This window comes from Clytia hemisphaerica, unplaced genomic scaffold, assembly GCF_902728285.1.
Source record: "Clytia hemisphaerica strain Z4C2 unplaced genomic scaffold, Clytia hemisphaerica genome assembly, whole genome shotgun sequence".
Lineage (NCBI taxonomy): Eukaryota > Metazoa > Cnidaria > Hydrozoa > Leptothecata > Clytiidae > Clytia > Clytia hemisphaerica.
In genome coordinates, this window is record NW_027104370.1 from 850287 (window position 1) to 866672 (window position 16386).

General features: G+C 33.4%; 2 protein-coding genes across 2 annotated transcripts in view; one reads left to right on the forward strand and one right to left on the reverse strand.

Moving 5' to 3' along the window:
* Positions 1 to 14568, reverse strand: part of LOC136818479 (probable ATP-dependent DNA helicase HFM1) — a 28157-nt gene extending 13589 nt beyond the window's left edge. The window contains exons 1-2 of the mRNA XM_067074812.1: positions 14171 to 14568; positions 13915 to 13968 (exon numbers count right to left, since the gene is read on the reverse strand). Coding sequence (XP_066930913.1) covers positions 13915 to 13968; positions 14171 to 14204 — 88 coding nt within the window. The 5' untranslated portion in view covers positions 14205 to 14568. The remainder of the gene's footprint in view (positions 1 to 13914; positions 13969 to 14170) is intronic.
* LOC136818425 (uncharacterized) lies at positions 779 to 11345 on the forward strand. Its single transcript, XM_067074762.1, has 17 exons — positions 779 to 1081; positions 1664 to 1751; positions 2985 to 3407; positions 3679 to 3916; positions 4080 to 4189; positions 4475 to 4552; positions 4929 to 5134; positions 5963 to 6069; positions 7230 to 7390; positions 7703 to 7778; positions 8202 to 8323; positions 8584 to 8744; positions 8861 to 8964; positions 9153 to 9242; positions 9567 to 9717; positions 10035 to 10153; positions 11034 to 11345. The coding sequence occupies exons 1-17, from the start codon at positions 779 to 781 to the stop codon at positions 11146 to 11148; spliced, it is 2652 nt and encodes an 883-aa protein (XP_066930863.1). The 3' UTR covers positions 11149 to 11345.
* Positions 14569 to 16386: the final 1818 nt, after the last annotated feature.

Here is a 16386-nt window from a genome sequence, read left to right on the forward strand (position 1 = left end):
CTTATATTTCAAATCGGCTCCGGGATATTTAACTCGTCTCAGGTAAATTTCTTTTTCGCGCGAATTATGCAAATGAGATTTTTATCAATTTTACGGTAACGAAATTTAGTATACTTTCACTTTAATAAGAAAATCTTAAACCTTATAAAATTTCGGCTCCGTAAAAGAGTTATCGTGTCCGTAAGCTAAGATAAGATTCACTTTCGCTTTCGCGGCAAAGATGGCAGACAAGCAAATGGAAACCTATGGCTAAATCTTCATGATGCACCGACAAGCACGGGGACTTAGAAAATTTTTTGAAACTTTTCAATATTTTACCCCGGTTCGAACCTACATGTTTCCGATTACGAAACACGTAGTCTATACCACTGGGCCACGACGGTTGCTAATTTTCCGAAATTCAAGGTTATTTATAGAGTGACATATATAGTATATACGGGTGAACAGACCTCACGAGTTAGGCTAACTGTTATGATCGCCATTCCTCCAGGAAGACCCCACACACGGATGCACCACCGGGAGGGTGCACAGCCGTCTGGGTGCATGTTAGGGATAAGCAGCAGGCTGGCTTCGCCAGCCTGCTGCCTATCCCTAACTAGTCTGATTCGCAGACCTATACTTCCTATAAGAAACTTTTTCGCTAGAGGATGAGCAGAAGCCTAATCCCTAACAAAACGCTGCGCTCGCCTGTGCGCTTACGCGCACAATATTTTGCCCGCGCGTACCCGCGCGGTGTACTTGCAAGGCCGGTGCATCATGAAGATTTAGCCATCGGTAAATGGAAGAAGATGAAATTTTTCTCAGCTTTATTGCAACCAAACAGAACTTCAATAGTCTGGATGATAATTTTAATCCAAATAGCTCGATAGATGATGTTATTCAATCAGAAATCCATTGTGTAGAAAATGGAGAATATGCTGTTGAGAAGATGATTATTGATGATGACGAACATGCCACTCAAGGTCAAGACCAAAACTTTAGTTTCTCTACAACTACTATAAATGACACTCAAGGGGCTGCTGAGGAGGAACATAATGATGCATTTGCAAGTGTCCGTGACCAACTACAACCACAAAATAATGTAGGTTTAATACAATTAGATTATAAAGGGATAGAACTCCTAGACTATATGTATCACAAGTGTTTTTTTTCAACCGGTATATATTTCCAACTGTCCAACGAAGCCATATTTTGGTTTGTACAGAAATTTTGCCCGCTCAAATCTAAATAACAAAATGGTCAATCTCACTAAAGCAAAACATTGCGGCCACGGCATTTCCGCCAATAAGACGATATTGGTGAAATTGGATGATTTACGACCCTGCCGGCGCACCGTACGTACAGTCCGGTGTTTTTTGTCCGGTGTCAAAAAGTATCCTTTCGCTACACCGGATGTGCGGTAAGACTGGTGTCAGTCCGGTGTTAAATGCAGGGAGCTCTAGGCACCGAACATGCGTTTGAAAAAAATTAATGTGTAATTACACAGCCTTTCTAATTCAGATTTATTTGCGTTGGCAAAAATTCTGGGTCCTATAGTACAGTAAGCACTTTTACGTCAGCATAGCCAAATTAGAATGGCTGTTACACCTTTGCACCTTTGCACCTTATTCTAAATTCATGTATAATATTTTCCAATTCATTGAATTTTTATCTCTTTTTATAGGACTCTTCACAAGAGGACAGTCCTTTAACGTCAAATTGGGGCGATTTTTTTGATGTCAAGCTTGAAGACTTACCACACATGAGACCAGGTAAATTCATTTTTGACTTTGAAATTTTTGATAACCTGCGATCATGGTATACGTATACATTTGGTACTGCAATCCCGATACACGTGAACACGACCGCAGTATACCAGATTCTGTTATAAAAACTCAGCACCTGGGGGTACTAGGGCAAAATGGGTTACAGGGATGCGCCGCTGGTCAGGGTACCTTTTTTAACCTCTATAAGTCCCAGGTAGGTTCGCAAAAACACCAAAGTAGAAAAATCAGTCCCTCGTAGGGTGCTTTTTTTGGAAAATGTGGGGAAAAAGTAGAAAATTTGGGAATTTTAGTCCCACTTTTTTCGCAAAAACAAGTCCCACGTAGGGTCCATTTTTCCAATCTCAGCAGAACACCCCCGTCAGTCAGCAAGGGTAGTCAGTTAGTCACACTAGCTTCCCGCCAAAATGCGTATCAAAGATTAATGCTGCGAAAGCGCTATATCGTTTACTTGACTCTCAAGCAAAAAAAGGCGCCGCAAAACTTCTAAAGGGATTCATGAAAAAATAACCCGGCGCTTTTTAATGAAATTAACATTTTCAAAAACTATGAGAAATTGCCTAAAATTTGAGCCATAGATGAAAAAATTTGAGCCAAGCCAACCTTCAAAACTAATTCGAAGATCAACTTCCCAAGAAAAAGATCTACGGGGGAGGCGTAACCCACCTAGATCCGCGCACCATCGGATAGGCTGTTTCCCGGAAATTTTGCCGGACCTCAAACAATGACCCATTTACATGTGCGGAATTATTTTTACTTTAGCGTATAAACAAGGCCTTAATAATTGAAGCGCTGTCTCGGGAATTGAATGACAAATTTTGGTTGGTTGATTTTGGCTGCTGCACGTTTTATTTTGTTTCAAACTTTCAAGTTTTAATTAATTGTCTTGCGAACTTGATTCAGGTAACTCTCATCCTTATTGTGCAAATACATCCTGTAGATGACTGATGTTGTTTTTTCTGAAAGCTAGATTTCCTAGTGTGACTAACTGGTAGTACCCCCCGGAACTCAGCAATTGAAGTACACCGCGATCGCAGGTTATCCCTGACTGTTTATTGCAATTTCATAATAATTTGTAATAATATCTTTCAAAGATATGGCTGATGAAATAGTCCACATTCACAAATCAAATCCACCCAAAATTATGTTTTCAAGGCTTTTATTCCTATGTTTACTTGCTAAAATATCCAAAGCAAACTGACCTTTTTGTTTATTAAAAAGGTGCTATGGACAATGATGATGATACTAGTGACACAGAACTTGATGATTTTGATCCCTTCAAAGAGTATAGGTTGTTTAATGAGCCCAAGCCATTAGCAAGAGGGTTAAACATATCTCTTGAAAATTCACTTATACTACATCTTTCATTTGCCAAGAGACACAACCTAACCAAAGCAGCACTACAAGATTTGCTCCATTTGACAAATCTCCATCTTGTTCAGCCAAATGATTTTCCCTTAACACTTGATAAATTATATTCTGGTATTGGCTTGAGTACAATTGGAGTCTCAAAGAAATATTACTGCAAAAATTGTTTTGAACTTCTCTGTGAGAATGATGATCAGTGTCCTTCATGTAATTTTGTTGGAAAGGACTTCTTTATCTACAACAGTATTGAAGAGCAGCTGAAACGGCAATTACAAAGTAATGTCAGTTTTTTATGCTACACATTTTATAGATTCTCAAAAAAGACAACGCTGTTAGTTATTGAAATTGCAAATTTCAAAGTAAAATCAAGAGAAAATTGTTTTAAAGAATTTTTAATTATAAGTACTGTCTTTTTACTCTTGATGAATGTTCTTTTTTTATTTTTGCGATAGTTTATGATAAATATATGGTTTATGAAACCCTCTCTCAGATGGAAGTGATTGGAAATATCAATTCAACTGTTTCTGTTTCTATACTTTTATTTTAGAAACAAGATTCAAAGAAAATCTCATTGATCCTCGGACACGTGATTCTAACTCAACTGTGATAAAGGATGTTTATGATGGAAAATTTTATAAAGATCTTATAAAAGATGGATATTTTGAAAATGATGGCATTAATTTAACTTGTCAATTGAATACTGATGGAGTTAGTTTGTTCAGAAGTAGTACATTTTCAGTTTGGCCCGTTTATCTGCGAATCAATGAGCTACCACCCCTGTTGAGGTATACTTTAAAGTTCTTGGAAATATTATAATACATAATTATGCTGAACTTCATGGTGAAGATCAAATTCATAGTTAAAGACCAGGACCAGGCTTGGCAATATCATTAAAAAATTATGTTTTACATCACTTTGAAAAATGTCTACCTCTACCTACCTTTTCAGAAAATCCAAAGAATTCAAAATACTGCCTGGTTTATGGTTTGGCAAAAAGAAGCCGTATATGAGGACCTTTCTGCGACCAATTGTAGATGCAATGAAAAACTTGTGCAGAGGTAAATTAGAGCTCTTGTTCTTTTTCAATAGATGTTTAACTAACAGTGGAATATTATCATATCAATTTTTTTTGACAAAACTTCAACACAAAAGATGAATTCTCAAATCAATTTCTTGTGGAATTGTGTTATTAATACCATTTTCACACTTAGTATTAGTGAATCTCTATTCTTAGAACTTTTATCAATGTGAGAGAAATTTTATCAAATCATAAAGTTACAGATATTTTTGTTTTCACTAGCAATTGTATTTAGATAGTCATTAGATTATAATGATTTCTTTAGGCTTAGACCTTGAATTAGATGATGGATCAAACAAGACCGTTAGGATGGTCATCTCTGGTGGACTTTTTGATCTTCCCGGTGACTGTTATTTTTGTTTCAAGGGGGAAGCATTTATGATTTTGTAAAACTCTTTCAAATTTTCTGTTGTTTCTTCTCCTTTCCTTCTTCTGTTGTCACATGATGGACGTTATTTCAAATTGCTTCAGTGAATGCTAATCAGTGCTAGTGAAAATATATTTAGCCATGTTATGATTATGTTTTGATTATATTCATTTTAAGTAACTAGTAATTTAAAATTTCTTAAGCCTTGTGAAAAGTAAAGATAAATCACTTTAGAATAAATCAGGGGATCATGCAGTTACTGTGTGAACACCATAGTGTTATAGAGAAACTCTATGACCCCCTGAATAATTGGTAGTTTAAAATCTTGATGATTGTTACTTTTTTCTCCTAGCAAAATGTCTCGCTCAGGAAATGATCCAGTACAATGGTTACTTTGGCTGCAGTTTTTGCGAGCTAAAGGGAGAGCGTGTTCAGTGTACTGGCAAAAAAAAGGGATCAAAGACTGTTTTTCCAATGATAAAGTCAAAGGATTTAGTACTTAGATCAGAAGAGAGAACGATGGCCCAAGCACTTTTAGCAATTGAAAATAATAAGACAGTAAATATTATTTATAAACCATTTGAATATACACGCTTTTTTTATAATATAGTGTACTGAGGGTCAAGTATTCTCAAGAAATTGCCAAAATTGAAGATGAAATATTCTTTAATGTAGAGTCATGTCGTCAAATTATTACGGACAAAGTCAGATTTTTCTGAATTTTTCATTACATACTTGATGTTAGTAAAAAATACTTTACAGTCAACTAATGTAGCCCTTTTTTTGTGATGTTTTAGTATGGCTCTTTCCTATTTTGGACTAACAAGCACATTGGGAGCTAAAGTTTTATTTCTACCATATAATTTTATACCTTTGTTAGAATACCTAGAATCTGTGAAACTCACCCTGGAGGGTATTCTTAAGATTTGGCCAATTTTCACCCTGATATTCTTATAAAAGGTATTTTTATAAAAAAAGCGTGTAATAATTTTCTTTTTTTGAGCAGTTTTATATCTTTTTCCATTAACCTTTATCTCCTATCTTATTAAGGGAACTTATTTTGGCGGGAACTAATTTTGCTAACTCGCCAAAATCAGTTTCCACCAAAATTAATTTTATTTCTTGTCTTGTCTAAATAACCTCTGAAATTCATCAAAGTTGCTCAAAATAAGGCAAAATAGAGCAGAGTAGATTCACGCTGTCATTCACCAAAATTAGTTTTCGTTAAAATTAAAAAATTTCAGGATTTTTGCAGCTCGCCAAAATCAGTTCCCGCCGAAATAAGTTCCCTTAAGGTATTTTGGAACTCTAGATAATCTTTTTACAAGATTTACCCCCTATGTTTTAAAAGATATGATTTTTAGATGATTTTTTCTTTCACTTTAGGTTTTTGGGATCCGTGGATTTTCTATCCTTGGGGAACTACCACATCTGAATATCATATGGAATTTCCCCTTTGACTATATGCATGGTGTATTCTTGGGGGTAGCAAAGTAAGATAATTGCTATTTTTCAAAATTGAAAATCCAAGTGAAACTAAATCTGAATATAAATGTTGCATTAGCCTGGAATTATAACCAGGTAGAATTAGTACTAATAATCATATATGAAGGAGGGCAATTCTGATCTTTTGTCAATTACTTTTTAATGAATAATGTAATGAAGGAAAAGATACCTTTAAATAAAAACAAAAGACATAAAGAAAAAGGAAAGATAAATTAGAAAAATCAGACTTCAAGATCCATTATAAACATTAGCTTTTCCAAACCGTGCAATTAGAGATTCAATCTGTGAAATTAGGAATTGATTTCACGGTTTGAGCTTAGAGAAATAGCTTAGGAAAAATTTCATCATATGATTAGTATATGTAATCACATGATAACGAGTGCAATTCGAATATAATTGCACGAGTGATTTTTTTGTTATTAGAAACAAAAAAATCACGAGTGCAATTTTCGAATTGTACGAGTTATTATGTGATTACGAGCTAATCGCACAATGGCTTTCACTACTTTTTCCCAGTTAGGAAGGTAAATTACAGAAATTACACTGAGAGTTTTATATTTTTCTCTTCTCTTTATGTCTTTCTTTTATTGTTGTTTATTGATTTTCTTTCTCACAAAATAAATTTCGAATGCAATTAAAACGTTCGATGCAAAAAAAAATGTAAGAAAAAACATTAAAATCAATTTTGTAAATATTGGCACCTCATTGAAGAGTGTGATTAACGATTAATTGCTCTCTACAGGATGCAATTAACGATTAATTGCTCTCTTTGAAGGCGCACCAAAGAAGAAAAAATAACTCATCGTGCGATTAGGTCATTAACCACCAAAACTGAGACAAAAATGGTGTAGAGATTAAATTTGGCACAGAGTTCCAGGAACATGTCAGGGATCACCAAATCCTGTAGGAAGAGGATTCAATATGTTAAGACCAGTTGTTGGCAAAATCAACATTTTTCTGACTTTAGAGGTCATTTCTCAGGACCCACGTGGTCTAAATTTCAAAAGTGGTGATCCCTGACATGTTCCTGGACCTCAGTGCCAAATTTCATCTCTAAGCCATTTTTTGTCCAGGTAGCTATGCAATCCTACCTGGTTATTAGTGATTGTTACGTGCTTAAAAATATACCACAATGCTATTTTGACAGGAGTTTGGCAAGCTTATGGTTCGACTCTGCAAATTCTAAACATCCATGGTATCTTGGGAGAGTAAGTAAAACTATTGACAAGAAGCTTGTTGCAATTGAACCGCCAGATGAAATTTCACGATTACCTCGAAGTATCATTGACCATCGTGGATATTATAAAGGTAGTGTATCCCTATTATTGCAACAAAGTATTCAAATGTTTTCTTTTGTGACATTCAGAGGAAAAATTAAAACTATCCTTTCAAAATTGTAAGAAAATTATTGCTCTATTAACCTCAATTAAAGTCAACAATCCATTCAGATTTATAAAGAATTAATTTTTTTGTCATTCTTGTGCTATTTTTATATATTCCTAAATCAGAGAGTTGATAGAAAAGTTCCTAAAAGGTTGAATTCATAATATAGATCTTTACATATTTTTACATTATAATAGCTTGTTACTTACTTTTGATATAGAACTCGTTACTTCTTAGCAAACGAATATCGCAACTGGTTTTTCTTCTTTGCTCCAGTGATTCTCCAAAATATATTGCCTGAGCCATATTACAGGTGAGTTGAATCACCAAAATCTTGATTTTTGTTCTACTTAATGTTTGATGAGGAACCATGGTTACAAAGTTTTTCCCTCTCAGCCATTTTCAAAATGACTCTAAAAGAGAAACCAGTAAAAACGAAGAATCTATAGGGCGCATTTAATGTAAAAATCAATTGTTTGTCGGCAAAGAAATCTGATTTGAACTCAAAGATCTCTCTGAAATCACTTTTATGCTTTTTTATAAGAATTGTGTACTTCGGTTGAGGGTCAAGTTCTGTAAAACTGGGAGGTAGTCTTAGGGGTATTGTTACGATTTGGTTAATTTTCTCTCTGATATTCTTTGAAAGCTATTTTTATAAAAAGTGTGTAAATGTTTAACATATTATTTTAGTATTGAAATTATTAACTTGAACGTGATTAATTCTTTTCTTTTACAGTCACTTCCTTCTACTTGTCCATGGAATTTTTATTTTGCAAAAGGAAGAAATATTGACAATGGATTTGAATTTTGCAGAACAGCTTTTGTTTAAGTTTGTTCGTAAGATGGATGAGGTTTATGGTAATTGGATTCAAATTGCAATTGTGCAGAAGATTTATTATAATTTTAGGGAAATTTTCCTAAGAAAAGATTCCTCTCTACTTCTCCTCACTTATTTTATGGCAATAAAATTGCCTAAAATTGTGAAAAAGATTCTATTTATTGAAAAGACCTCAGGATCATTTACCATATTATTCTCAGGTGCCTAATTGAAATTGAGACCCCCCACGAAACAGAGTTGAGGCAAGAAATTAATATTTTATCATATCCATCTCTTAAAGATAAAGCAGCGTGTAAAGCAAATGTACACAATGTTGTTCACTACCCAGAGCAAGTTAGATGGAATGGACCTTTGTGGGCATCCATGTCTGGTTTTACATATGAAAATTGGAATGGAGAATTCAAGTATCTTTTTCATGGGACGCAGCACGTTGATCATCAGGTGTGTGTTGAAACACCTTTTTACATTTCAAAAGATTCTCCCGTCCTTCTAATATCAATGTAAACTTTCAATAATTTTGTTTAATGATTTAAAGTATGTTATTCATATTTCTACAGATTGTGACGTCGGTGAATGTTCGTCTCCGAATACCCGAGATTGCGAGATCTCTTACAGAAGGATCCCTCGAGTGGCACTTCTACCATAAACTTATGTCAAGTGGGTGAGTAGTTATTTTTACGATGTTTAATAATATTTACTAAATTTATATATATGTCAATGATATTGCTGGTTGAGGAGTTGAGGAATCAATAGAAATTTAAAGAATTTCTGTCCAACTTCTGTCAGGAGGTTTGGGTGAAAGAGCAGCAATACAATTATATTTTTGATTTCTCTTTTTTAATTTTTCAGATTTGAAAGTAAGAAATTTTGCTATGGCCCCTTCAAAACTCTGAAATCTTTGGAGGATGGATGTGACAGACGTAATTTAATAGTTCAAACGTAAGTAATAAAAGTATTCTTTTTTTTGTTTTGCATCATAGCATTTACGTCTTAATCAACAATAGTTATCTCTGATACAAATTAATAGTATATATTTCTGTTTGCCATAAATATGTGTTTGTTTATTTTTTTTAATTTTTTCTAATGTATATATATAAATTAAATATTTATAAATAAATATTTTCTAATCCATTTAGGACATTTATTTACTTTTAGAATTGTCAACTAATAACAGAAAATTAAAAATCAAAAAATAAATGTGTTCTTAGATTTGAAATAAATCTTTAAAATGTTATGTTATCTTATTTCACTTATGATTTACAGAGATACCATAACCAGATTTGAAAGAATTTGTATTAACAACACAATGTTCAAATCAGAAGGCTACACAAGAACTACAAGAAGATGTAATTTTGCTGTTTATGCTGAGGTTGATAATGTCTTGGTCCCTGCCATTATTAAATACTTCATTCAGGTAAGATTTGCGGTTGCTTTTTATTCAAGTTGCATCATCTGCTTGCTGTCAAGAGCCAGTTTTTACTAAGATTTATTGCCATGTAAATATTTATCAAGCAAAAACTGAAAAAAACGTATAGGTTTATCGAGTTGGGAAATAAATTCTTGCTAGTTGAGGTTTGGGCATTGATGTTGAAAGTGGAAGTAATCATGTTGATTATGTGGCACTGGGTTCGCAAGCCTATATCACATGGAGCAAAAATCGCACCCTTACATATTTACAGTGCAGCAAAAAACTGGTGAAATTAATATCCTTACATTGCTTGTATGTTTTAGGTAAATCAAGGAGATCGCAATCTTGCTGTACTCAATATTCTCAAAGATTCTGGAAAGAGTATTTGTGGTCAAGTCGATGAACTTAAATTCAAGGTTACCCACATCAAATGTCTTGAGAGGTATATTGTCATCCTATCATTTTAAAGTAACTAACAAAGCTTACCTCCACCAATATCCTAATTCTGCTTATTTGAAGGTAGCCGCTAATAGTGTCAACAGTTTTTCTTTCAGTTAGTCCACTTTTTGTTAATCATTCTCTTCTGAGCTTCTGGGCATTAAGCAGAGAGGCATTAAAGGGGAATTAACGTTTCAAATTTGTCAACAAACAAATGACAGATTCGAATAGAGCTCATTGAGACGATTTCAAATATATATGGTTTATAGGGCTTTACTCTTCTACATCCGGAATAAGAGTTGTTTGAAAATTCTCTTGTGTTGCTATGGATACGAAAAATGTGACGTAGGGTGCGAACTGTGTTTCTCTTTTTTATAAGGGAAGAGTGGTGAATGATGATTTAAAATGCAGTTTTTGAGTTTCTTTTTACCGTTAGAGAATTTACTGCACCTTTGGAATACTAACTACATCCTCCTAGTTTTATGTCTTCAACGTTTTGCTATAATTACTCTAAAAAAGATTCGTTTCTAACGTTTTATAACTCTTTAACAACAAAATAGAGTGTAACAGTGAGAATAGTTGGGGCGCACTTTACGTCACAAAATACACAGAGGGGGGGGTTCTTCATTGTAAAGTCAAAATTGTGAGAAATAAAAGATTAAATAACTCAATGAATAAAAGACATTTTGAAGTGGTTCTTTTTTTGTTCGATCACATTTTTTAATTTCAAACGTTAATTCCCCTTTAAGCACACTTAGTGAGCCTTCTACATGGATTGAATAGATGCCATCGTATCCTTTGGTAAACTTTTTTGTTTAATGCTTTAAGATGGTAGAAGCCTCAGGTATGGGATTTGATAAATTGAAGGATTGTATTTCTTTTAGAACAAACAAAAACATTTTGGTTGATGTCACCGCGATAAGGAAAAAACAGGTCCTTATAGCAGTTGACGATTTGGTTTATTTCGCTGATTTTGTCAATCCATACGAAAGTGATTAAAATTGACTCAATGTTATTCATTTAGTTTTACATTTTCAACAAATCAACAGTGGTTGATTTAAAATTGGCCAGATTTAAGGTTGAAACATATTTTGAAGTTTGCTCATACTTTCAGTTAAATTTTCATGCAAAAACAATTTTTTTTCTGCAAATTAAGATTTTGTATAATATGATTTACCCCTTATAAAACTTAAAAACTATTGGTTTTTTTTCTATTCTTATCAGATACAATGACTAGATGGTTCCCGCCTATGCAAAAATATCCAAAATTCTATCCTTTATTTGGAGACTTTTTGATACTTTTTCAGACATTGACGTCAGAACGTTTTTAAACTATTAGTGTATGACTGTAAGGTTGTGCCGTTTTCTTTGTGTCTTTTGATGTTTGTTTGTCCTAATTTAGGATTTACTTGCCTTTTATTTTACTCCTTTTTGTCAAAACTATACAGGATTTATTAGAATTTCATTAGATATCAATTATGAATATATTCGAAAGTATTATTATTATTATTATTTTATTTAACAGTAATATTAAAATAATTTTCAGGTAGTCAAATGAAAACAAATTGAAATTATCAGTGTAGAGGTGTTTTGTTTGTTTATCAAATTCAGTATAATGTGAGTTTTCAGAATGATGTTAAGTATAGGTTTTTATGCTGTGGTGTTCCAATTTCGGAAACATTTTTAAGACAGAGCTATTTTAGAATTCCAAACTATTTTCTTTAAAATTCGTTCACCATAGAACGATTCAAGAGCATTTATAGCCAAACCTACAAAAATAGGATATATTTCAATGTGTTAACGATTTCCAATTTTCATAAATGTTCTGAAATTGCGGAGGGAATGAGTGTTTGAATTCACAACCTTAAACTTTTTACTTTTAGATTAAAAAAACGTAAGATAAATAAACTTAAACAAAAAATAAAATTATACAAAAAGGAAGATCTTGCCATCTGTTGAAGTTATCCAAAAGAAGTAAACAAACGTGACAATAACTCCGATATTCAGGTATTTTTAAGTAACTACTTGTTTATTATGAGATTCGGCGTGGAAGCGTTAAACAGGAGGTAAACCAAAAATAAGCTTTCTCAAATGAAATTTCTATAATAAGTTTTATATTTTAGGGTCCCCAAATAAAGCCAGTATTCTAAAAATCCTTATAACTAATTCTCAACTTCAGTTGAGCTGCAATCTGAAAATGTCTGTGTGTGTGTGTGTCTGTCTGTCACAAAAATTTTAGGGCAGCCTGGAGACTTCAAAAATGCTTGGATTTGGTTGAAATTTGGCACACTTGTTCCTTGGGTGAATATCTGATGGCACTTTTTCCATTTTTTGAAAATTTTGATTTTTGGGGCCTGGGGACGAGTTTTTTGCCAAAACGAGGGTAAAACTTTGGGGCAGCCTGGAGACTTCAAAAATGGTCGGATTTGGCTGAAATTTGGCACACTTGCTCCTTGGGTGAATATCTGAGGGCGTTTCTCTCATTTTTTGAAAATTTTGATTTTTGGGGTCTGGGGACGAGTTTTTCGCCAAAACGAGGCTAAAGCTTTGGGCCAGCCTGGAGACTTCAAAAATTGTTCGATTTGGCTGAAATTTTGCACACTTTTTGTTCATTGAGTGAATATCTGGGGGTCTACAATTGGGCCTATGAATAATTTGAAGCCACTGAAGTTGAGCCCAGTACGTTGCGCACGTTCGATTATTTCCATAACTGCGATGGGAATTATGATTATAAATTACTTTCTTTCATACAATTCAGTACATATTTATTGCTAAGTCTAATTAAAATCATTTTAAAAAGGATAAATTGAAAGAAGTGATTATTTAGCTTGCGAGTAAGTTGTGAGGATAAATATGTATACAAGAATAATGACTGCATACTGGATACTTGAAGGTGCCTTAATAAACGGGGGTGGAAAAAATCAAGTAATTGTACCAACACTTAATTTCATTTTTTCGATTTTTTCAAAGCTTTGTGTGAAGAAACCTGAAACCTGAACCCGTTAATTTTAGATTTACTGTCAAGCAAAATTTTTTTTTAAATTCTTGGCATCACTTTTGTGTAGCCGAGGCAAATCGAAGGAAAAGGTACAATCAAACATCTCTTAAAATTTTGCAATTTTCCAATACCATCCATCAAATGAAATAGTATCATCTGCTTGATGATATTTTAAAATCAAACATTTCTTAAAATTTTGCAATTTTCCAATACCATCCATCAAATGAAATAGTATCATCTGCTTGATGACATTTGAAAATCAAACATTTCTTAAAATTTTGCAATTTTCCAATACCATCCATCAGATGACATAGTATCATCTGCTTGATGACATTTGAAAATCAAAAATTTCTTCAAATTTTGCAATTTGCTAGTATCATCCGCTCGATGACATTTCAAAATCAATTAAATCTGAAAAACTTTTCCAAATCTTTAAAATCATCCATCCGATGATGTTATTCTGAATCACAGATGAATTGATAAAATCAATCATCCATTGGATGTTCAGCTGCTGATATCTTGATGACTTTTTTTGAAAAGATGCCAAAATATCATCCAGTTGATGAGTTTTTGATGGATCATAGATGATGTTGAAAATCTGATGATATTTTGATGGTAAGCAGATGATTCTTTGATGAAATCAATAATTGTAGGGGTTTTACAAATAGAAGTGACAAAAGTTGTTATAGTAAGTTCTCACAAAACAAAATGAATTATCTCAGACTGAAAGTCGCATTTGGTAAAGATAATTAATAAAAAAGGATTACCTTGCAGTTGAAGGTTAGCAGGTGTCTCAGGAGGTACAGTCTTGTTGAGAAAAGCTAAATAAAAAAAGCTGAAAATTAAAAGCTATTCTTACCTATCAGAATACTAGTAAGATTTACATTGTAACCTTTTTCTGCTTTTTACACCCACAGCTGTACAAACCAAAGAAGGCAATTTAAACTAACAAACTACAATAATTTGTCCATACTTGAGGGTCCAAAAGGAATTTAATACTATGACTGTGTATCTCTTACTTACTATTATTGCCATAACTTTGATTAGCTGGAGACATCGAAATCTAATTTTCTTCGTTTGTTATTTTGAGTATTTCCAAATCCAGTTCTCAAGGATTCAGGAGGCAAATCATCCCAAGCATTTTGAGAGCTGAAACCACCATCATTGTTGGCAAAGCTTGTCATTGGTGCTTGGTAGGAGGTTGGTGTTTCAAATGTGGCAGCAGTATTATAATGGTTTTTGTTTTGATATAATTTGCTCTTGAGGTTGTTTAGAATTTAGGAAAAATTGACTCCCTGGTATACCATCTTGACTTTGCTGGAAATCTGTTGAGTAGTTTTGAAGGCGTTGAAATTGCTCACTCTGTCTTTGCTTTTTAAAAGGTGCTAGAAATCCTCTTGATTTAGGTTTTGCGCAAGTATCTTGGTTTGTGTCTGCTTGACTTTGCCTAAATGAATCATAACAAGACGACTGAAAAGTCGAAAATTTCGCCTTGAAAATATGTATCGATATTATAAATACTGGGTATCGATAAATATGAGGTACATGCGCTAATAAAAGTGCTTAAACAAAAGACTTTCAAACACACCTGTGTGATTATTTTGAAACAAATCCAATCCCTGCATGCATTTCACTCTTAAAAACAGCCCTAAGTTGGGACTGATCAATGAAGTAAGCCCGAAGGGCTAGAATTGGATCTCCTTAGTGCAGTGGGATTTGAAGCCTTCCTATCCCACCAGGCTTATGATACTTTGCGCAAAGTAACGGAATTTCGTTCCGTCTTTTTCTCTTTTCTCTTTTTCTTAAATCAGGGGGTAATGTATATCTGCAAAAATTGATTTGTTTATCAAAAATTGTTAAACAATTTTAAAAAGATTTTTCTTATAAGAAAATCAATGGATTAAGATTCAAGACTTCTCCTGTAAGATTTCTGATTTATCAAAGAATCAAAAAATATTTTATTGAAAAAAACTATAAATTTTCAAGTTACAGCCAAGCTTTGCGCTATTTCATAGAATGAGACAAAGAAGTTAGACCTTCGTTTACAACTTGATATTTAGCGAAATTCCGTCGTATATCAATAAACTCTGAAGCCATTTTACTATTTGATTGCAAGAGACAGGGATGTAAGACTGTTTACAACTTGATATTTAGCGAAATTCCGTCTTATATCAATAAATTCTGAAGCCATTTTACTATTTGATTGCATAAGACAGGGATGTAAGACTGATGAACCTTCATTTACAACTTGATATTTAGCGAAATTCCGTCTTGTATCAAAAAACTTTAAACCCAGCCCCACTGGAAAATTTGGCAAAAATTTCGTCTCCAGTGGGAAAATACCCTGAAACTTTAGCCCCACTGTGAAATTGACTTTGATTTCATACCCATTCGAAATTCATGTTTAAAAATTGCACTCCAAACCCATCCCCAGTGGATTTTTTAACCTTGGAACAATACATTTTCTATCCCCATTGGGGTTTCAATAGGAATTTTTATCCTCACTAAGGAAGAAAGTTCGACCGGGGCTGCGAGACAGGGGTGTTCTAAATATCAAGTTCTAAACGAAGGTTACTTGGCCTTAGCTTTTATATCTGTTTCCTTATATGAAGAAGTAAAATGACTTCAAGTTTATTGATATAAGACGGAATTTTGCTAAATATCAAGTTGTAAATGGAAGTGCTAGTTAGTCTTACATCCCTGTCTCATTCTTTGTAAAAGTAAAATGACTTCAAGTTTATTGATATAAGACGGAATTTTGCTAAATATCAAGTTGTAAATGGAAGTGCTAGTTAGTCTTACATCCCTGTCTCATTCTTTGTAAAAGTAAAATGACTTCAAGATTATTGATATAAGACGGAATTTCGCTAAATATCAAGTTGTAAATGGAAGTGCTAGTTAGTCTTACATCCCTGTCTCATTCTTTGTAAAAGTAAAATGACTTCGAGTTTATTGATATAAAACGGAATTTTGCTAAATATCAAGTTGTAAATGGAAGCACTAGGTCAGTCTTACATCCCTGTCTCATTCTTTGTAAAAGTAAAATGACTTCGAGTTTATTGATATAAAACGGAATTTTGCTAAATATCAAGTTGTAAATGGAAGCACTAGGTCAGTCTTACATCCCCCTTACATCCCTGTCTCATTCTTTTTAAAAGTAAAATGACTTCGAGTTTATTGATATAAGACGGAATTTCGCTAAATATCAAGTTGTAAATGGAAGTGCTAGTTAGTCTTAC